Source organism: Cetorhinus maximus, chromosome 23 (assembly GCF_964194155.1).
Source record: "Cetorhinus maximus chromosome 23, sCetMax3.hap1.1, whole genome shotgun sequence".
Taxonomy (NCBI): Eukaryota; Metazoa; Chordata; class Chondrichthyes; order Lamniformes; family Cetorhinidae; genus Cetorhinus; species Cetorhinus maximus.
Genome location: NC_135901.1, coordinates 24189108 through 24212196, shown reverse-complemented (window position 1 = coordinate 24212196; position 23089 = coordinate 24189108). Strand labels below are relative to the sequence as shown.

General features: G+C 46.3%; 5 protein-coding genes across 5 annotated transcripts in view; 1 reads left to right on the top strand and 4 right to left on the bottom strand.

Annotated features, from left to right (window-relative positions):
- Positions 1-23089, bottom strand: part of LOC144697392 (uncharacterized) — a 558602-nt gene that overhangs the window by 119462 nt on the left and 416051 nt on the right. The gene's annotated exons all lie outside the window — the stretch shown is intronic.
- LOC144697427 (uncharacterized) overlaps positions 1-23089 on the top strand; it is an 87418-nt gene that overhangs the window by 4756 nt on the left and 59573 nt on the right. The gene's annotated exons all lie outside the window — the stretch shown is intronic.
- Positions 1-23089, bottom strand: part of LOC144697062 (uncharacterized) — a 464933-nt gene that overhangs the window by 385623 nt on the left and 56221 nt on the right. The gene's annotated exons all lie outside the window — the stretch shown is intronic.
- Positions 1-23089, bottom strand: part of LOC144697323 (uncharacterized) — a 90979-nt gene that overhangs the window by 23573 nt on the left and 44317 nt on the right. The gene's annotated exons all lie outside the window — the stretch shown is intronic.
- LOC144697230 (uncharacterized) lies at positions 326-1113 on the bottom strand. Its single transcript, XM_078569145.1, has one exon. The coding sequence runs from the start codon at positions 1111-1113 to the stop codon at positions 496-498; it is 618 nt and encodes a 205-aa protein (XP_078425271.1). The 3' UTR covers positions 326-495.

Genomic DNA, 23089 nt, shown 5'->3' with positions numbered 1-23089 from the left:
CTTGGACATGTCTGTTTGAGCATTTGTTGCCCATCTTTAATTGTCCTTGAACTGAGTGCCTTGCAGAGCCATTGCAGAGGGTAGTTAAGAGAAAAGCACATTGCTGTCGGTCTGGAGTCACACGGCAGCCAGACCAGTTAGGATTGCAGATTTCCTTAAATGATATTAATGAACCAGATGGGTTTTTACAACAACTGATGATGGTTTCATGGTGACCATTCCTGAGACTAGCTTTATATTCCAGATTTATTTAAAATTTCTAAATTTTAATTGATTTTAAATTCCTCCAGCTGTTGTGGCGGGATTTGAACCCGTGTTCCCAGAGGATTAGCCTGAACCTCTGGATTATTAGTCTATTGACGTTACCACTATGCCACTATCTTCCCTGAATAACTTCAAACATCAGCAGAAACAAACTTAAATGATCAGAATCAACATGGTTCAGCCCCAGATGTGATTAACAGTGGCATTAACAAGAAAATTCAACCTCTGCAGTCACTTGTGAACTCGCTCGTGTGTCAGCAGGTTGGCTAACTGAGTGAATCCTTTCCCACACTCAGAGCAGGTGAATGGTCTCTCCCCAGTATGAACTCGCTGGTGTGTAAGCAGTTGGGATGACTGAGAAAATCTCTTCCCACACACAGAGCAGGTGAACGGCCTCTCTCCAGTGTGAACTCGTTGGTGTTTCAGCAGTAGGGATGACTGAGTGAATCCTTTCCCACACACAGAACAGGTGAATGGCCTCTCGCCAGTGTGACCTCGCCGGTGTACAGTGAGGGCAGATGATTGGCTGAACTTCTTTCCACAGAAAGTGCAGCTGAATGGCTTCTCCTCAGTATGAATTCGCTGGTGTGACTGGAGACCAAATAAGGTAGTGAATCCCTTGCCACACACAGAGCATGTGAATGGCCTCTCTCCAGTGTGACTGCGTCGATGAGTTTCCAATTCAGATGGGTAATTGAATTCCTTCCCACAGTCTCCACATTTCCATGGTTTCCCCATGGTGTGACTGCGCTTGTGTCTCGACAGGCCAGATGAATGGCTGAAGCCTCGTCCACACAGACAACACGTGTATAGTCTCTCAGTCTTATGACAGGTGCTTTTTGGTTCCATGTTCAAAATCCTATGATAGTCAGCTTATGATAAATCGAATGTCTTTGTTTGACCTTGAAGTGATGTTTGTTTGTGTTTTCTGACGATAAATCCTCTCCTTCTAATACCCTGTTAAATTGATTTAAAACAGAAAAAAAGTGAGAGAGCTGTACAGAAAGCTGTACATCCCCATCCCACACACTCTCCCTCCTCCCTGGCCTGAAATCCAAACCCATCTCCACCATTTCTTTCCTCCACTCCCAGTTTTCTCCCTCCCTCTCCTCTGCCTGGGTTCAGTTCTCCAGCTCCTGTCTGCGGACTGACAATAAAATCAATGAGTCTTATTGGGGGTTTGGGGCCTCCAGCGGGTGTTTCTGAATCCTCCCCGCCCACCTCCCAGGGTTTCCTACAGATAAAAACAAAAAGCTAAAAGCTACTGCGGATGCTGGAAATCCAAAGCAAAAACAGAATTACCTGGAAAAACTCAGCAGGTCTGACAGCATTGGTGGAGAAGAAAAGAGCTGATGTTTCGAGTCCTCATGACCCTCTTTTCTTCTCCACCAATGCTGCCAGACCTGCTGAGTTTTTCCAGGTAATTCTGTTTTTGTCCCAGGGTTTCCTTCCTTCCCACAGATTCCTCATTGATTGGAACCTCTTATTTATTGTCCCCCCTCCCCCATCCTCTGATGTGAACCATCCTCCACTCGCTGACCCAGGATGGCGGCCGTTAACCTGGGCCTGTTCCCGGGAGGGAGAAGCCCCGCAGCTGCAAACCAGGAGCTGATAATTATTCCTCAGGGTTTGCGGATCCACAAAGTGTTTCCAAATCCTCCCCGTCCAGCCGCCTCCAGAAGCGAAAAAAAATCTCCGCAAACAGGACACCACTCGTACTGCGCATGCACCAGACACTTTCAGCGCGGCGCCTGCGCACCGGTGTGCAGCAGCATCCCTGCTGAGCATGCTCCAGCTCACAATGCCCGGCTGATTGACAGCAGTTCCAGACCAATAGGAAAAAGGGATGACACTGGAGGACCAAGTGGGTGCGGCTGGTCCTCCATCCAATCGGAGTGAGCGAACCCGGATCTCCCTCATTGGCTGAAACGCGCATCATTTTGAAAGCTGATTTGTCTCAAACTCCAGGAGAAAACTGGACCTTTCTGTTTGTGGCTTTAAACAGATGAAACCCTGTGGGTGTGGAGCAAATATTTCAACATTTGTTCGTGAAAATTGGGAACATGATGAAACAATGGACACAATTCAAGGGCTGACTTCAAGGGATAACTGGGCAGACAGGGAATGTCACCATTAGAACAAAAAGAGTCCCTGGTTTCAATAAATGAACCGGCAGGAGGGTTAGGATAGGTTCGGGAGAAAGTTATACTCTCATCATTCAGAACAACTATAAAGAAACAATTGATCTCAAATACGATTTCTTGTATTGATGAGATAAGGTGAATAAGTATTAAATTTGTTAAACGACCTATGTTTTCTATATTGAACAATGATATCAAAACCTGTATGTCAGGTTTATGCAGTGCTCACACACACAGACACCCACACATGCACCCACACACATGGGGACATACTTCTGTCCGATCAGGTTGACAACATTTGTCCTCATACCAACAAACTCGACTGATACTGGGGAGAAGGGCCACAATGATTCAGAATGTCAAGTGAATATTACCCTGCAGGGACTGCAAACAGTTTTGACCATCCAATCCCCATTATTTTAACCTTAAATCCATATTGAACAACGTCTGGGAGAGAAACAAAAACAAAACAATAACATTGAACAGTCTATTGCCACCCGGGTGATCAGCCCTGGTGGTAGATAGTATACAATACAGGACAACATCCTTGAATAATTGCAGCCACTACTTTCCTGCTAGTATTACAGATGATGCCAATTCACCTTATATTGATAATCTGCTTGTTTAAGAGAATTCTAAGACAGATTATAAGAAGACAAAAATAGAATGGGAACGTTTGCACTGATCAGGAGATAATCTTTGAAGCTACCAAAGGAAGAAGGTTCCTGAGATCTGAGGTGGAGAATGTTGACAGGGAGAAGCCAGATGGAAGACACAAATATCACAAATAACTCTAATAAGTTTAGTAAACATTTCTTAATAGTAAAGGCATTTACCACATTTGCACTATGGATCTGCAATAGAGGTTTGTTCTAGCAAGTCATATTTGAGATAAAAATCGGACCAGAGGGCACTCATTTAAGGTGATTGAAAAAGAAGCATTGGTGACGTGAGGAAACATTGTTTTATGTTGTGGATGGGACCTGGAATGCACTGCCTGAGAATGTGGTGGAGCCAGGTTCAATCGAGGCCTTCAATAGAGAATTGGACAATTATCTGAAGAGAAAACATTTGCAATGCTACTGGCCAAAGATGAGCTACTCTTGCAGAGTTGGCACAGACATGATTTGTCAAATGCTTTCCTTCTGTGCTTTAACCATTGCATAATTCTATGATATGAAGGAAATGCAGTTCCACAGTGTAGGAGAGGCTGATTGTTCCATCTTGATATAATTGAAACCCTGTCCCCAGTGCAGGGGTGGCTGGTTGTTGGGCAGTGTGAGCTGAGCATACAGGGATGATAAAGGTTGAGGCAGAGGTCAAGATTCTTGGGGATGAAATAGGCCTGGAGGGCGTTTGTTAATAAATCTGGGAGGTGCTAGCTTCATGTACCTCGAATGTGACTCCAGTCACAATTATAAACAGTAACCATATCTATCACTGATTTTAATGAGATGGCTTTCCACGTCTTTGCTCAGATTTAAAGTGATTTGCAAAATAAGCTAATGTGAAATGAGCGCTAGTGAGCACATCTGGAATACTGTTTACAATATTGGTCACCTTATTTAAGGAAGGATATAAATTCGTTGGAAGCATTTCAGAGAAGGTTTACCAGGTTAATACCTGGAATGGGCGGGTTGTCTTATGAAGAAAGGTTGGATAGGCTAGGCTTGTATCCGCTGGAGTTTAGAAGAGTAGGAGGCAACTTGATTGAAACATATAAGATCCTGAGGGGTGTTGACAGGGTGGATGTGGAAAGGGTGTTTCCTCATGCAGGAGAATCTAGAACTAGGGGTCACTGTTTAAAAATAAGGGGCCGCCATTTAAAACGGAGATGAGGCGATTTTTTTTTCTCTCAGAAGGTCGTGAGTTTTTGGAACTCTCTTCCTGAAAAGGTGTTGGAAGCGGAGTCTTTGAATATCTTTAAGGCAGAGGTGGATAGATTCTTGGCAAGTACGGGGGTGATACGTTATCGGGGGTTGGTGGGATGCAGATTTGAGGTTACTATCAGATCAGACATGATCTTATTAAATGGCAGAGCAGGCTCTAGAGGCCGAATAGCCTACTCCTGATCCTTGTTCATATGTTTGACATTGGGAGAAATTTTTTCACACAGCGAGTGGTTCGAGTATGGAATGCACTGCCTAGAAATGTGGTGGAGGCAGATTCAATTGAGGCATTCAAAAGGGCATTAGATGACTATTTGAATAAAAACAATGCACAAGAGCACGGGAAAAGGCAGAATAATGGCACTAAGTCATAATCCTCATTTGAAGAACTGGTGCAGACATGATGGGCTGAATGGCCTCCTTCTGCATTATAACATTCTGTGGTTCTGTACGTACTAACTGTAAAGGGGGTGGGCTCTCAGGAGATTCCACTCTGCTCGCTGTTCTATCAGTGAAATGTGCTTTTGTATTTCAGTGCTGGGGATATGATTCGGAGGGACCAGGGCATACATTAGAAACTGGAAGGAGCGAGTGGCCCATGGTGAAAAGAAAACTGGGTATGTGGGAGCGACGGTCCCTCTCCAATGCGGGTAAGAACTTGTTCATCAGATGTGAGGCACTCTCGGTGTTGCTTGTACATGATACAGGTCTGGCTCACTCCTGTGCTGTAGCGACCAGCCAAGCCATCTTTCACATAACCTGGTGGTCGAAAATGGATCGTGTTCACAGGGATACGATGTACAAATCTCTAGATGAAGGGAGAAAAACGTGCCGAACATCGCTCTCATCCTGATGGCCACTCTTTGTGTGTGGCTGCATCAAGCTGTGTGTAGACCCTCGGTACGCAAACACCAAGTGTCACTACGTGCTGAGGTTTTACCTGTCCCCAGTATTGTGAAGGATTGGGGGCCACGCTTCCGCAGAACACACAAAGGAGTTAGACCCATGCCATACCACCTACCCCTCGTGGAAAAATTTATGCAGAGAAGCACTTTTAGGGGACGTGGAGGCATAATGGTATTGTCACTGGATTGGTAATCCTGAGGCCCAGGGTAATGCACTGGGGACGTGGGTTCGAATCCCACCATGGCAGGTGGTGAAATTTGAATTCAATAAAAAAAAAATCTGGAATTTCTGAAAAACATTGATGTTTGTTGTTAAAGCCCATCTGGTTCACTAATGACCTTTAGGGAAGGAAATTTGACGTCCTTACCTGGTCTGGCTTACGTGTGACTCCAGGCCCACTCCAATGTGGTTGACCCTCAAATGCCCTCTAAACAAGGGAAATTAGTGGTGGGCAATAAGTGCTGGCCCATCCCATCCCATGAACGAATATTAAAATAAAACCTTTGACCACAAGTCCATCAGGCAGTGGTCGGCACATAATGTCCTAGAGGCCCTGTGGGAAAAGGAGATGGTAGATCCTCTTGGATGGTTCCCCGAACAGACTGTCAAAATTGTTTGGCAGAAAGCCTCATTTCTAGAACTTTTCCAACCCAAGGCATAGTTTGGCTGGTGGTGAGAAAGACCCTCCCCATTAGATCCTTCCGACATGCCAGGAGTCTCACCCCCCTCTGCACATTGCCCTTTAGGTAGCTGTGGTGGGGAAGAGACTGTTGTTCACCTCCTTGTGGAATGTGCCTTTGCAAAGAAGGTCTGGAGAGAAATGCAGTGGTTTTTGTCGAGGTTCATCCCAAGCAGTTCTTTGACTCTGGACTCTGTGCTCTATGGGCTGTTCCAAGGGACACACACTGAGACAAACATCAACTGCAGCTGGAGGATCATCAACTCGATGAAAGGCGCTCTTTAATCTGCCTGAAGCTTGTTGGTCTTCCAGTGCAAAGAGTTGTCCCTGACCGCATGTTGCAGACTGGCACATTCCAAGGTCGAGGACTATGTGCTGAGAGATGCACTAAAGCTTGGGGAAGCCGCTGCAAAGGCGCAATGGGGAAAGGTCGATGTCTAGGACCTTTCAGTCATAGTTTACAGAGGGGCTGTGGATTGTATTGACCCCTTGGGCTGTATGACTCACATCGAATACTACATGTGTCACAATCGTATTGAAGCACCTCAGAGTACAGCATGATCCATGTAGATAACTTAAATACCATTGCACTGAATGTCTATAATGACCATGTTGAAATATCTGTAATGTTCATTGATTGTATTCAAGCACCTCATGATCTATGTGGAAAACTTGAATATGATTGCAATTTTTGTGATGGCCAGTTTGAAATGTTTTATAATGTTCTTTCAGATATTTAATGAATAAAGTATATTTTTCCAAAAAAAATTAGTGAGTCACATTGGATGTATACAGTAAATATTACATGTATCACAATTGTATTGTAGCATGTCAGACTGCAAAATGATCTATGTAGAATATTTGAATATCATTGCACTGTCAAAGTGGCCATTTTGAAATGGTTTATAGTGTTCCTTTAGATATTTTATGAATAAAATATACTTTTCAAAAAAAAACTGTGTCAGCATTCAATTATTATGCTTCATGTCTATGCTCCTCATCCGTAGATCTTCTATTTTGCCAACCGGGGAAATAAACATTTCTTGATTACTCACTCAACTCTATGGTGGTTAGTTTACCCACAACACGCCGCGCTGCAGAACGTCCCCTATCAATGACGATAGGAGTCCAGTGCGCAGGTGCAGTGTGGGTCTGCGCTTTGAGCATGCTCAGTTTCAGTCATGGTGACCGTGTGAGGAGGAGCAGATGGTTCGGGAGGCGGGAGGAGATTGTAAGCACAGGGTAGGAATGGAAACCGCGGCTGGATTGGGAACTGGATTAACTTCTGGGGTAGGCCTGAGGACCCGAATAAGAGGCCACAGGCCCCGTGTTTACCCCGCGGTGACAGACCCGGCGGGAGACGGCTCACTGGCCGCCATCTTGCGAGTGGGAGTCGGGGCGAATCAAGGGTGCGGGGCTTCCTCCCGGTCACAGGCCCGGGTTACCCAGGCCACCATCTTGGGAGGGGAAGGCGGGGCTTGTTCCGGGAGCGTGGCGCATAGGCAGCCATCTTAGTGAGGGAAGAGGCAGTGGGCGGGGCTTCAGGGACCCATCAGTCTGTGCTGCATTGTCAGAAGGAATTCATTTCCCCATTGCACATATTCAAGGCTGAGTTAGCTGCACTGATTTTTGATCCAAACGGCAGCCGTGGGTTATGGCTGCAGGAAGAAAAGTGGAGTGAAGACCAGAATCAGATCAGCCATGATCTTATTGAGCAGGCTCGATGGGCCAACTGGCCTCTGCTGCTCCTATTTCTTATGATCTTATGAAGGTGGGGCTGCTTCAGCGAGCTGAGTGTATTTATGGCCATCTTGTAGGGGAACAGAGATTTGGTGGTATTTCAGCATCCCAGAGACCAGGAGGCGGAGTGTTTGGGACAGGTGTGTTGGGGAAACAAGAGAGGAAAAAATGCTGCATAGAAACTAGAATTGCCTGCTCTGAATTTCTGTTCTTTACTGACAGTGGTACTTTTGTAAACTCCTTTTACAGGGTATTAGAAAGGGAGGATTGCAAATAAAAGCTTAAACCAAACATCGCATCAAGATCTGACAGTCACTTGTTTCATCAGGACCTGAATATTATCCACCTTTGAATATAGAAGGGGAAATGTTTGTCTGTTCTATCTGTGGGAAAAGATTTCAAGCATTACTGTGACTGGAAAATAACCAAGACAAACAAACCCGAGTGAGCGTGTTCCAGTGAACTGACTGTGGAAAGAGTCTTAACTAGTTAAAAAATCTGTAAAATATTACCTCATTCACAGTGGAGAGAAACCACGCATGTATTCTGTAAGTGGATGAGGCTTCAACTGATCATTCAATCTGGAGTTACACAAAGACACCCGCATCATGGAGAAACCGTGGAAATGTGGGGACTGTGGGAAGGGTTTCAGTTACCCTTCTGAACTGGAAATTCATCGCCGCACTCACACTGGGGAGAGACCATTTACCTGCTCCACTTGTGGGAAGGGATTCACTCAGTCATCCAGCCTATTGACACACCAGTATGTTCACACTGATCAGAGACCTTTTGAATGTTCTGACTGTGAGAAGAAATTTAAAAGCAAAAAGTATCTGCTGAGACACCAACACATTCACAGCGGGGAGAAGTCATTCACCTGCTCCATGTGTGGGAAGGGATTCACTGCTGCATCTAGCCTGCAGAAACACCAGAGAGTTCACACTGATGAAAGACCTTTTAAATGCCCAGACTGTGGGAAATGCTTTAAAAGTTCTGGGGAAGTGACATGCCATCAACGTATTCACACAGACGAGAGACCGTTCAGATGCTCTCACTGCGGGACTGGGTTCAGGCGATCATCTGAACTCACTGTACACCAGCGAATTCACACTGGGCAGAGGCCGTTCACCTGCTCTGCATGTGGGAAGGGATTCACTCAGTCATACAACCTGCTGAAACACCAGCGTATTCACTCTGATATGAAACCCTTTAAATGTTCTGACCCTGAGGAGAGCTTTAAAAGCAGCAATGATCTGCTGAGACACCAGCGAGTTCATGAGTGACTGCAGGATTTGGATTCTGCTGTTTTTGCTGCTGTTAATCACATCCTGGACTGAACATGTGGGTTAATCCTGAGGTGTGTAAGAGATCCTAGACACAGAAAAGAAAGCTCCTTCACAACTGCATTAAAAGCCAGTAAGATTAACGATGAATGCTGGAAACAAAGATTTTAGACTGAGGTTTAGAGATTACCCAAAAGGGGAGTTGAAGTCATAGGTGATTTTTCAGCATTTTATTAAGAGGCAACAGTTTAGATATGGTACATCAGTTAAATATTCAGAAAAGACACACGACCCATAACAGCTGAGAATGGTTTACTGATCCTTGACTTACTTGACGTCATCAACCTGCCTGCCGCAGATGCATTTGTCCATGACAGTATCGATCGGAATGACCACCGCACAGTTGTTGTGGAGACAAAGTCTCGCGTTCACATTGAGGATACCCTCTATCATGTTGTGGAGCACTATCGCCGTGCTAAATGGGATAGATTTCGAACAGACCTAGCAACTCAAGACTGGGCATCCATGAGGTGCTGTGGACCATCAGCAGAATGGTACTTGAGCACACTCTGTAACCTCATGGCCTGGCATATCCTCCACTCTACCATTACCATCAAGCCAGGGGATCAACCCTGGTTCAATGAAGAGTGCAGGAGGGCATGCCAGGAGCAGCACCAGGCATACCTTAAAATGAGGTGTCAACCTGGTGAAGCTATAACACAAGACTATTTGCATGCCAAACAGCATAAGCAGCAAGTGATAGACAGAGCTAAGCGAAACCACAACCAACAGATCAGATCTAATCTCTGAAGTCCTGCCATATCCAGCCATGAATGGTGGTGGACAATTAAACAACTGACTGGAGGAAGAGGCTCCACAAATATCCCCATCCTCAATGATGGAGGAGCCCAACACATCATTGCAAAAAATAAGGCTGAAGCATTTGCTGCAATTTTCAGCCAGAAGTACCGAGTGGATGATCCATCTCAGCCTTCTCCGGAGGTCCCCAGCACCACAGATGCCCGTCTCCAGCCAATTCGATTCACTCCACGTGACATCAAGAAATGGCTAAAGGCACTGGATACTGCAAAGGCTTTGGGCCCTGTCAATATTCGAGCAATAATACTGAAGACTTGTGCTCCAGAACTTGCTGCGCCTCTAGCCAAGCTGTTCCAGTACAGCTACAACACTAGCATCTACCCCGGCTATGTGGAAAATTGCCCAGGTATATCCTGTACACAAAAAGCAGGGCAAATCCAACCCGGCCAATTACTGCCCCATCAGTCTGCTCTCCATCATCAGTAAAGAAATGGAAGGGGTCATCAACAGTGCTATCAAGCAGCGCTTGCTTAGCAATAACCTGCTCGTTGATGCCCAGTTTGGGTTCCACCAAGGCCACTCAGCTCCTGACCTCATTACAGCCTTGGTTCAAACATGGACAAAGGAGCTGAACTCCAGAGGTGAGGTGAAAGGCCCTTGACATCAAGGCCGCACTTGACAGAGTGTAGCATCAAGGAGCCGTAGCAAACCTGGAGTCAATGGGAATCAGGGGGAAAACTCTCCACTGGTCAGAGTCATACCTAGCACAAAGGAAGAAGGTTGTGGTTGTTGGAGGTCAGTCATCTCAGTTCTAGGACATCACTGCAGGAGTTCCTCAGGATAGTGTCCTAGGTCCAACCACCTTCAGCTGCTTCACCAATGACCTTCGTTCCATCATAACGTCAGAAGTGGGGATGATTGCACAATGTTCAGCACCATTCACGACGACTCAGATACTGAAGCAGTCCATGTCCAAATGCAGCAAGACCTGGACAATATCCAGGCTTGGGCTGACAAGTGGCAAGTAACATTCGTGCCACCCAAGTGTCAGGCAATGAGCATCTCCAACAAGAGAGAATCCAACCATTGCCCCATGATGTTCAATGGCATTACCTTAACTGAATCCCCCATTATCAACATCATGGGGGTTATCATTGATCAGAAACTGAACTGGACTAGCCATATAAATACTGTGGCTACAAGAGTAGGTCAGAGGCTCGGAATCATGCGACAAGTAAACACCTCCTGAATCTCCAAAGTCTGTCTACCATCTACAAGGCACAAGTCAGGATTGTGATGGAATACTCCCCACTTGCCTGAGTGCAGCTCCCCAACACCCAAGAAACTTGACACCGTCCAGGACAAAGCAGCCTACTTGATTAGCACCACATTCATAAATATTGACTCACTCCACCACAGACACACAGTGGCAGTAGTGTGTCCCATCTACAAGATGCATTGCAGGGATTCACCAAGGTTCCTTGAACAGCACCTCCCAACCCAGGACCACTACCACCTGGATGGACAAGGACAGCAGATAGATGGGAACCCCGCTGCCTGGAAGTTCCCCTCCAAGCCACTCACCATCCTGACTTGGAAATATATCGGTTGTTCCTTCACTGTCGCTGGGTCAAAATCCTGGAACTCTCTCCCAAACAGCACTGTGGGTGTACCTACACCACATGGACTGCAGTGGTTTAAGAAGGCAGCTCACCACCACCTTCTGAAGGGCAACTAGGGATGCGCAATAAATGCTGGCCCAGCCAGTGAAGCCCACATCCCAGGAATGAATTTAAAAAAAGATTATTAGATGGTGATATTTCAGAAAACATGCTGTCCATTCAGAGATGTGTGTAAAACTGTGATCTGTTCCTGACTGAAAATGAAGTTTCCAGTCTGAAAGTTTCCGAGTGTTTATGTGACATTCTGGAGTCTCCCAATGTAAGGCAGTGACAACAATGCCTTGGATTTACCCTTGAACAGATTAAAATGTCCCGAGACCCTTCACAGAGGATCAAAAGCTGGGTCAAAAAGGTAAGAAAGAGACAGGTTTAGTGAGGGAATTCCAGCCCTTAGGACCTCAGCAGGCGAAGGTGCCTTTCCCAATGGTGGAGTGATGTGGGTGGGGGAAGCTGAAAGGGTTAGAATTTTAGTTTCATTCTTTCATAGGATGTGGGGTGTCACTGGAAAGGCCAGTACTTGTTACCCATCCCTAATTGCCCTTGAAGTGAGTGTCTTGCTGGACACTAGTGTCAACCACATTGCCGTGGATCTGGAGTCACGTGTAGGCCAGACCGGGTAGGGATGGCAGATTTCCTTCCCTATCCTTCCTATTTCCTTTCCAGAGGCATTTTTACAACAATTAGAATAGGGTCATGGACACCATTATTGAGACTAGCTTTACATTCCAGATCTATTAATTGAACTTAAAATCCCCCAGCTGTCAGGATTTGAACCCATGTCCCCAGAGCATTAGCCTGGAGATCTGGATTACTGGTTCAGTAAAATTAAAACTACACCACCTTGCCCCCTACTTGGAGGAGTGCAGGGAGCTCAGAAGGTCATAGGGCTGGAGGAGGTTCCAGAGACTATCTGTCATGGAGAGAGTGGCTGCCTCCATGGACCTTCAAGCATGGCTCTGAAATGGATCCATGCAGGTCATGACCACGGCCGTGCAGGAGATGTCTGCTGCCTTAAATAGGATGACAGACACTGTCTCTGTGACCTTACAACACGTCACTGGGAATGATGTGACGCTGGTCCAGGAGAGGGATGATGGAGAAAGGAGACATGGAAGTGGGAACTTGGATCAAAGCGCTCCCACTTCTCACCCATTGCCCCACCCAACCCCCATCTTCCTTGACATGCTGCCCCGTCTCCCACCAGGTGAGTTTTCTCCCACACAAATAAAGGTGGATCAGTCTTTGCCAAGACCCTCAGGGGTGCTCAAACCCAGAGGGTGGAGACCACAAGCCTCTCGGCAATGAGAGCAGGGATGTGAGCAGCCTGTGTCTCCCTCTGCTGATACCACGCAGAATGCACCATGTAGAAGCAATAGTTAGGGTCTGGGCCAGAAATTGTAATTCACCAAGGGTGCACAGGGGTGTTTGAAAAAATATTAATTTCCTTTTTAAATAACGACACAGAAAATGTATTGATTGGAACCAGCTCTTGTCCATTCTGACATCCCGAGGGCCAGCTCACCCTCTCACTGGGTTCATGCTGAATGTCAATCCGTGCTCGGAGCCATTGGGTGGATGTGCAATGGGTGGATGAGTGGGTGAAGGAATGTTCAGTGAACAGGGAGGGAGAGGGGGTGGGTTGGTACTGCTGGTGGGAAGTGTTCATTCCGAAGGAGTTCCACCTAAAACAGCGACCATTCATTTATCGTTTTGAAATGATTGAGCTGCTGTGTATTGTTCTTTTTGTTTGTTTAGTTTTCCAGGATTCATATATATATATTATTTTTATTAAAACATTTTTGTTGTAACACTGAAATCCAGAGGGTTTGAAGTTCTTTACAGTCAATCTCCATGAGTACAATGACTACCATGAAACCATTGCCGATCTGGTTCCCTAATGCCCTTCAGGGATGGAAATCTGCCATCTTTACCAGATCTGGCCTACTTGTGACTCCAGACCCACAGCAATGTGGTTGACTCTTAAGTGCCCTCTGAACAAGGGCAATTAGGGATGGGCAATAAATGCTGACCTAGCCAGCGATGCCCAGATCCCATGAATGAATAATAAAAAAAGGATGCAAGTCCCTCCAGTACTTCCTCTCTCACAATGCTTATTGTATTTAATATTTCACACTCTTCCTCTTTCACTAGAATGTCTGCATCATCCTGCTCCTCAGTGAAGACAGAGACAAAGTACTTATTGAGAACCCTGCCCCCAACTTCTGCATCAACCCACAAGTTGCCATGTACACCTCTGATAGGCCCTATCTTTTCCTTAGTTATTCACTTGCTCTTAATGTACTGGTAAAAGATCTTAGCATTTTCTTTTATTTTACCTAGCAATGTTTTTTGTATCCTCTCTTTGCTTTCCTAATTCCCATTTTTACTTCACCCTGTACTTTCTGCTCTCCTCTAGGTTTTTAACAGTATTAAGTCTTTTGTGATTGTCAGAAGCTTCCCTTTTCTGCTTTATCTTGGCCGAAATGCTTCTGGTTAACCAGAGGGCTCTATATTTGACAGTACCACCCTTTTTCTTTGTGGGTTGGAAAAAATGAAATTGCTTGCTTATCCCACGTACTGAGTCTCCAGTGAGTTTGCATCTAACTGTTGAGGTATTGATTTCTATTAATTACACACTCAGGATAGAACTATGGTGGAGGGCCCATACACTTTGGTTGCTGTATCAATTGATGTGATAATTTTATATCTTGACCCAATGACTGGTCACGAAACATAATTTTCGATTCAACAATATCGTCTTTCAATGGCCGAGGGCTTACCCAACATTCGCGGCGGGGCAGAATGTGCTCTATCCTCACTGCAGGGAGATTTTGCGCATGAGCATTACCAGGTATGATTCGAGCATGCGCCTTGTGGCGGTTTGCAGAGCATGCGCAGTAGCGGCTACACGAGGAATTGGTCGTAGGAGCCGAGTGCAGGCGAGTAAGTTAGGAGCCGGTAGATGGGGAGGATTGGAGGCGGCAGAGTGGGCAGCGAGGCTTTATAAACATTCACCAGAGGCTTCAACGCCCGAATAAGGAGCTAATGGTCCCGTGGTTGCAGCAAACGGACGGGGGGTGAGGGCGGCTGTGGGCCGCGGTTCTCAGTCAGAAGCCGGAGTTAACGGCCCCATCGTTCCAGGAGCCAAAGTGCAGCAGAGCGCATGCGCAGCCGCCATCTTTACAGGACCAGTGTGCAGCAGGGCGCATGCGCAGTCATCCCTGTCCCTGTCAGCAGGAGGACAGAATGTTGTGCATTTCTATCCTGGACTGATAGGGATGGACTTTGGAAACTCCTTTTACAGGGGGATAGAAGGGGAGGATTTACACACGGTAAACTCAAACCAAGAGAAATATTTGTCTCTTCTGGTATAGGTCTTTAAAATCCTCATTAGGATGGGCATGTCAATGTGGACAGAATGTTTCCACTTGTTGGTCTGCCCAATACTGGGGTCCGTGTTTACACAATAGTTACAAATAAATCCAACAGGAAAACTGGAGATATATCTTTCCTCAGGCAGTAATTAGAATGTGGAACTCACGACTGCAGGAAGTGGTTGAGAGAAATACCTGAGACTCTTTCAAAAAGAAACTAGATGAGAACATGAGAGAAAAGGAATTAGAAAGATGTGCTGAAAGACTGAGCTGAGGTCAGCAGAATAGGTGGAGACTCGTGTGGAGTAGAAACTCCAGTACAGACTAGATAGACTGAATGGCCTGTTTGTATAATGTATTATCCATGTAATTCTTTGTAAACTTATTTTACAGGGTAATGGAAGAGGAGATTTAACGGCCAGGAAAATCAAACCAAACCTCATGCCTGACAGAGTCAGGCGGTTCATTGGGATCTGAAGATTTGTACATCTGAAGGGATTTAATTGACCGTCTCAGCTGGAAACTAGTGAGAGGCTGTTCACCTGCTCCTCCTGTTGGAAGGAATTAAAAAGCTGGTCAACATGCTGACACGTCAGCGAGCTCGCAATAGTGAGAGTCCGTTCACCTGCTCCGTGTGTGGGAAGAAATTCATGTGTTCATCCAACCTGCTGGCACACCAGCTCGATCACTTTGATGAGAAATCTCTTCAGTGCCCTAACACTGGGGAAAGCTTTGAAACCTCTGAGGAACTGGTCCAACACCAGCAAGTTCACACTGATGAGAGACCGTTCAGTTGCTCCCACTGCGGGAAGAGGTTTAGGCTGTCCTCCCGCCTCGCGGAGCACCAGCTCCTTCACACACACGAGAGACCGTTCAGCTGCTCCCACTGTGGGGAGTCGTTTAGTGAGTCAGTGCATCTCACTGAGCACCAGCGAGTTCACACCAAGGACAGGCCATTCAGCTGCCCCCAGTGTGGGAAGAGATTCGCTCAGTCCTCCCATTGCACTGAGCACCAATTGGTTCACTCCGATAAGAGACTTTTTAAATGCTCAGAATGTGATAAGACCTTTAAAAGATGCAGGGAACTGCTGAGACACCAACGCACTCACACCAGCGAGAGGCCATTCACTTGCTCCGTGTGTGGGAAGAGCTTCACCCGTTCAGTTCAACTTCTGAAGCACGAGGGTGTTCACACTGGGGAGAGGTCGTTCACCTATTCCGTGTGTGACAAGAGAGTTTCTGAATCCTCCCAAGACACTGAACACAAACACGTTCACTCTGATAAGAGAACTTTTAAATGTTCTGAATGTGAGAAGACCTTTAAAAGAAGCAATGACCTGCTGATACACCAGCGCATTCACACTGGGGAGAGGCCGTTCTTCTGCACTGAGTGTGGGAAGAGATTCAATCGGTCATCTAATCTGGTGGAGCACCAGCGAACTCACACTGGGGAGAAGCCGTTCCTCTGCTCCGACTGTGGGAAGAGATTTGCTCATTCATCTGATCTGGTGAAACACCAGCAAATTCACACTGGGGAGAGACCATTCACCTGCTCCGAGTGTGGGAAAGGATTCACTCAGTCAGCCAACTTGTGGATACACCAACGAGTTCACACTAGGGAGAGACCGTTTCTCTGCTCTGAGTGTGGGAAGGTATTCAGCCGGTTAGCCAACCTGTTGAGACACCAGCGAGTTCACACTGAGGAGAGACCTTTTAAATACTCTGACTGCGGGAAGTGCTATAAAACTTCCGGAGAACTGATGTACCATCAACGTGTTCACACTGAGAAGAGACCGTTCAGGTGCTCTCACTGCAGGACTCTGTTCAGGAAATCATCTCAACTCACTTTGCACCAGCGAATTCACACTGGGGAGAGGCCGTACACCTGCTCCGAGTGTGGGAAGGGATTTACTTGTTCACACCACCTGCTGAGACACCAGCGAGTTCACAGGTCACCGGCAACATTGGATTTTCTCATTTTTGCTGCTGAGAATCACGTCCAGGGCTGAACCTTTTCTCCTTTCTAACTCTAGATTATTTCAGTTCTCATACCCTCGATTACTCTCATGGAAAAGTCCCAGCTCCTTGTACCTTCCAGAGTGTCTCTCCTAACCTTGGGATCCAGGAAAGTGTAAGGTTTTTGATTTGGGAGCCACAAATACCTTAGAAAGGCAGTCGACTATTTGTAATTAATTTTAAGATAGCTTTTTAATAAAAAACAGTTTAGACACGATGCACGGGCTAATTAGACAGAAAAGGTATATGACCTGTGACAGTTGAGAGCAGTTTACTGACCCCAGAGGACAAATGGACGGTTGGCACAGAGAGCGTTGATCTCAGTAGTTTGTGATAACAGCATTCTGCTCTCTAACCGAAGTGTTAGGGAACTCTTCCTTTGGTCTTCCTCCTCCTCTTCTATCTGGAGAAGGCAGCTGCCTGATGAGCACTGCCACCTCACCAGCCCTGCCCCCTGTCCCTGAGCACCTGTTGATATACTCTTTTCCTGGTGGCTTACCCAGTGTCAATCATCTATTCAGACCCCTCTGTCCAATGGAAACAGGACAGGTACCCAAAATGTCAGGGTGGTTACCTCCTCCCCTGTTCGTCGCCGTGCTCCAGGTCAGTTTTTTAGTTTTCGACATGCCGAGCGTCATTTCCTGGCCTTTTCTAAACACTTGCATGGATAAGGGGGTACACAAGACGCCATCCTACCAACTTAGGAATGTTAACATGTCAGCCTGAACCAAGTGACCTTGCCGTTTCCAGGAAATGTTTCGTGCTGTTGCCTGTTTAGAAATTGCCTTTCCAGAGGGAGAAAATCAATGCTGTTGAGCTAATCTCATAGAGCTCTATCCTGTGCAGAAATACCGATTTATTAAAGTTTGTTTTGGGAAGGTCACGTTTGACAAATTCGATTGAATTTTTTGAGGAGGTAACCAGGAATGTTGATGAGGGTAATGCCTTTGATGTGGTCTACATGGACTTTAGCAAGGCTTTTGATAAGGTTGCTCATGGCAGACTGGTCAAGAAAGTAAGAGCCCATGGGACCCAAGGCAAAGTGGCACATTGGATCCAAAACTGGCTGAGAGGCAGGAAGCAGAGGGTGATGGTAGAGGGATGTTTCTATGACTGGAAGTCTGTTTTCAGTGGGCTCCGCAGAGCTCGGTGCTGGGGCCCTTGCTGTTTATGGTGTACATAAATGATTTGGACTTAAATGTAGGGAGTACGATCAAGAAGTTCACGGATGACACGAAAAGTGGGGCAGGGTGATAAATAGTGAAGAGGATTGCCATAACTGCAGGAGGGTATCAATGGACTGGTCAGGTGGGCAGAACAGTGGCAAATGGAATTCAACCTAGAAAAGTGTGAGGTAATGCACTTGGGGAGGGCTAACAAGGCAAGGGATTACACAATGAATGGCAGGACCATGGGAAGTACTGAAGATCAGAGGGACCTTGGTTTGAATATCCACAGATCCCTGAAGGTAGCAGGGCAGGTAGACAAGGTGGTTAAGAAGGCATATGGGATACTTGCCTTTATTAACGAAGGCGTAGAATACAAGATCAGGGAGGTTATGCCGGTACTGTATAAAACGCTGGTTAGGCCACAGCTGGAGTGCTGCGTGCAGTTCTGGTCACCACATTACAGGAAGGATGTGATTGCACTGGAGCGGGTGCAGAAGAGATTTACCAGGATGCTGCCTGGGCTGGAGAGTCTGAGCTATGAGGAAAGATTGGATAGGCTGGGGTTGTTTTCCTTGGAGCAGCGAACATTGAGAGGGGACCTGATAGATGTGTATAAGATTATGAGGGGCAGAGATAGGGTGGATAGGAAGGCACGTTTTTCCATTAGTAGAGGGGTCAATAACCAGGGGGCAGAGATTTAAGGTCAGAGATAGAAGGCTACGAGGGGAGTTGAGATGAAATTTTTTCACCCAGAGTGGTGGGAATCTGGAACTCATTGCCTGAAAATGTGGTTGAGTCAGAAATTCTTGTAACATTAAAGAAGTATTTAGATATTGACTTGGGTTGCCATAGCCTCCAGGGCTATGGGCCAAGTGTTGGAAAATGGGATTTGTGTCGTTAGATCTTTGTTGATTGTGCAGGCATGATGGGCCGAATGGCCTCCTTCCGTGCTGTAAACGTCTGTGAGTCTGAGAGTCTAAATCCCACCTGCGGAGACACCAGCGAGTTTACAGGTGGCTACAGGAGTTGGATTTTGCTGTTAATCACGTCCAGGACAGAGCCATGTTCATTGGGGTCTTTTTCTGTTGATGTTATTAAGTTCCAGTCGAGTTATAGATGTTAATATCTGGATAAAAGTCAAATAAATCAGCTTTATAAACACATCGGGTGATGAGTCATTTTAATATTTCTAACACAGGTTAATTCCTTGATTGGCACCCAATCCACCACTGTAAACATTCACTCCTTCCATCACCGACACACAGTGGCAGCAATGTGTACCATCTACAAGATGCACTACAACAACTCACCAAGGCTTCTTCAACAGCTCTTTCCAGCAACCTCTACCAAAGGACAAGGGAGCAGATAGTTGGGAGCACCACCAAGTTCCCCTCCAAGCCAATCACCAACCTGACTTGGAAATATATCCCATTCCTTCACTGTCACTGGGTCAAACTCCTGGAACTCCCTCCCTAACAGCACTGTGGGTGTACCTACACCACATAGACTGCAGCGGTTCAAGAAGGCAGCTCACCATCACCTTCTCAAGGGCAGTTAGGGATGGGCAATAGATGCTGGCCTAGCCAGCGACGCCCATATACTGTGAGAATAAAAATAGTGCTCTCCATCTCCCCTGTCTCCATCCTCACCTCCAACAACAAGTGCAAAGAACTCATGGAGCTTCTTTGTCACTAAGATTGAGACAATTTGATCAACTGCTTCCCTCCCTTCCATGAGCCCACAAGGCCAAACTGTCTCTAAAGTTCCCCCTTGTCTGAGCCCTGAACTCACATCTTTCTCCAGTTTCTCTCCTATCTCCCGTTATGCCCTGTCAGAGCTCATCTTATTCACCTCCTAGCCCCTCAACCCTATTCCCGCTAAGCTGCTGACCATCCACCTTGCCCAAAGTACGGGGGAAATCGCCTGGACAGTATCAGCTGCCACTGGATTCACGGTTGAGGAGTAGTTGAAAATGTTCTTTCCTGTGTTGATGGATGACATTGTCATCCCTGAGGAGAGAAACACCATCCTGTGAGTGAAAGGGATTTTGTCCATTTATCTTGGTCTATTCATGGCCCTGGTGGCTTCAAAAAGCTTTGCTTGTCATGATGGTCAGCGTATTGTTGGGTATCTCGGGCTTGCTCCTCCCACCACTTGTACTTTATTGTCTTTGGCCGTCAGCTTTGAGCTGTTGGAACTCTGCCTTCTTGCGACCTCTTGTTGTTCTGCCAGACAATGAAGGTTGTTCATTTTTGTTACAGGAGGTCACGTTTTGAGTATCATTTTCATTGGACCAGTCCTGGTGATGACGATGCTCAAACCTATTGGTCTGGGTACAGGAGTCTTCATCTGATCCTACTGTTCTGAGGAGAAACAACACAGACCAAATGGTACAATTTTGAAGAGGATGCAGAAAGGGACAGACTTGGGTTTGTTTGTGCACAAATCTTTGAAGGTGTGAGGACAGGTTAACAAACAGTCAATGAAGCAGACGGGATGCTGGGCTTTATAAGTAGAGACAGAGAGTACAAAGGTCAGGAAGTCTCACTATAAAAAACATTAGTTCTGCCTCAGCTGGAGGATTGTGTCCAATTCTGAGCATCACATTTTAGAGAGGACATGAAAGCTTTAGAGAGGGCACAGAGGAGATTGACTCCAATGCTTCCAGCGTTGGTGGATCACAGGTTCACGGATCAATGAGGGAACCTGGGGCTGTTCTCCTTGGAACAGAGAAAGCGAAGAGGAGAAATCATGAAGGGTTTAGATAGAGTGAATAAGGAGAAAATATTTCCTATGACCAATGGATCAATAGCCAGAGGACACTGATTTAAGGTGATTGGCAAGAGAACTAGAGGCATAAGGAGGAAATCTTTTCAGTAACAAGTGGTTAGGATTTGGAATGCGCTGTCTGACGGGGCGATGGATACAGGTTCAAGAGTGATCTTTAAAAGGGAATTGGAGAAATATTTGAAAGAGAAATGATGCAGGGATGGGATAAGGAATGGGGTAGTGGGACTAACTGGATAGTTCGTTGAAAGTTACCAGCACAGATTCGATAGGCCAAATGGCCTCTTTCTCTGCTGTACTATTAAGAGATTCCATGATTTATAATACAATGATTCATAGTAAACATCATTTGATAGAATCATAGAGCACGGATGGTGACCATTTAGCCCATTGTGCCTGTACTGTCCCTGAAAATGTTACCCACTCCCCTGCTCTTTTCCGATTGCCCACCAAATCATTCTTTATTAAATGAAAGTCCAAATCACTTTTGAAAGTTACTATTGAATCTGCTTCTACCAGTCATTCAAACAATGAAAACAACTTCAGTCTTCCCAATATTTAATTGGGGGAAATTTTTGCACATCCACCACTGGATGTCAGATAAACAGTCTGATAATTGACCAAAAGTGGGGAAGTCGAGAGAGGTGGTGGTGAGGCAGAGCTGGGAGCTGTCAGTGTAATTGTGATAAGTGACAGTGTTTTCAGACGATGTCATTCTGTGGAGCAGGTTGATGAGAAATAAGAGGAAACCAAGGTTGGATTCTTTGGGGACACCAGAGGTAACTTTGGGATTGGGAAGGAAAGACATTACAAGTGATTCTCTGACTATGATTAGATAGAGAAGAATGGAACCAGGAGAGAGCAGCCCCACCCAGCTGGACGACAGGGGAGAGGCGAAGGTGCAGAATGATGTGGCCAACATTGTCAAAGGCTGCAGACAGGTCGAGGATGAGAAGGGAGAGTTTATCCTTGTCACAGTCACATAGGATGTCATTGTGACTTTGATAAGAGCTGGTTCAGTCCTGAGGCAGGGGTGGAAACCTGATTAGAGGGATTCAAACATGGGCCCGGATTTTCCAGCGGTCGGGCAGGCTCGGTGGGCGGGCACGGGAGCAGTTGGGAAGCCGCCCGCTGCCCGTGATCAGGATTCGAGGAAGATTTTTAAAATTAAAAATTAAAAACTTACACAAATGTTAAGAACATGTCCCCTCATGTGATTCTGTCAGGAGTAGGGACATGTTATTAATGAAATTTTAAAATTTTTATTTAGTTTTTATTTGCTGTTGGAAACCTCACCCCACCCGTGGGTGTGGTTTCCTAAAAAACTCTTTCGCCTGCCCACCGACCGTGAGGTTGGACGGGCAGCGCAAAATTTCATTGAATTATTACTTTCATGGCCTCAATAGGCCTGTTAATTGTCAGCGGGCGCGCTGCTGACTCCCACGTGCACCTGCCAACCGTAGTATCGCGCGATGACATTGGCCATCATTTTATGTTGGGGTCGGGTGCGCCGGCCCGACGAGGGCAATATCCTGCTCGTGGAATTCTGGGAAAGATGGGCAGGGATTTGGGAGGTGACAACACGTTCATGGACTTTGGAGAGGAAAGGGAGGCTGGAGATGGGGGCAATTGTTTGGAAGGACAGTGGGGTCAAGGATTTGCTTCTGGAGAAGGGGGTGAGGGTGGGAGATTTGAAGGAGTGAGGGACAGTACCTGAGAGAGAAACTGTTAACATAGTCAGTGAACATGGGGAAGTTGAGTGATCAGCAGTTTAGTGGGAGTAGGGTCGATGGAGCAGGAGGTGGGTTTCATGGACAAGATGAGCTCTGAGAGGACATGAGGGAAGATGGGAGGGAAACTACAGAAAGATGAGCGTTCAGGCCTCGAGCAACAGGGAACTTTAGAGGCTAGTGGAAGGGAAGGAAGCAGCAGAGGCAGCTGATCAGATTGTCTCAACCTCAGTGACTAAGATGCTCCGTGAGCTCCTCACACTTGTTATTAGGGGTGAGGATGGAGGAGACAGGGGACAGGGAGAGCCCTTCAAAAGGAACTAACTTTTGTTAGAGATATTAAAAAGAGTCAACACACTGTGTCTTTAACACAAAGCTGATTTATTTGACTTTTAGCCAGAATATTAGCCCCTGTAAGTGGTCTGTAGTTTATTAACATCAGCAGAAACAGACCCCAGTGAACATGGCTCAATCCTGGATGTGATTAACAGCAAAAGCCCATCACTGTTGTTACTTGTGAACTTGCTGGTGTCTCAGCAGGCTGGATGAGGTAGTGAATCCCCTGCCACACTGGGGGCAAGTGAACGGCCTCTCCCCAGTGTGAACGCGC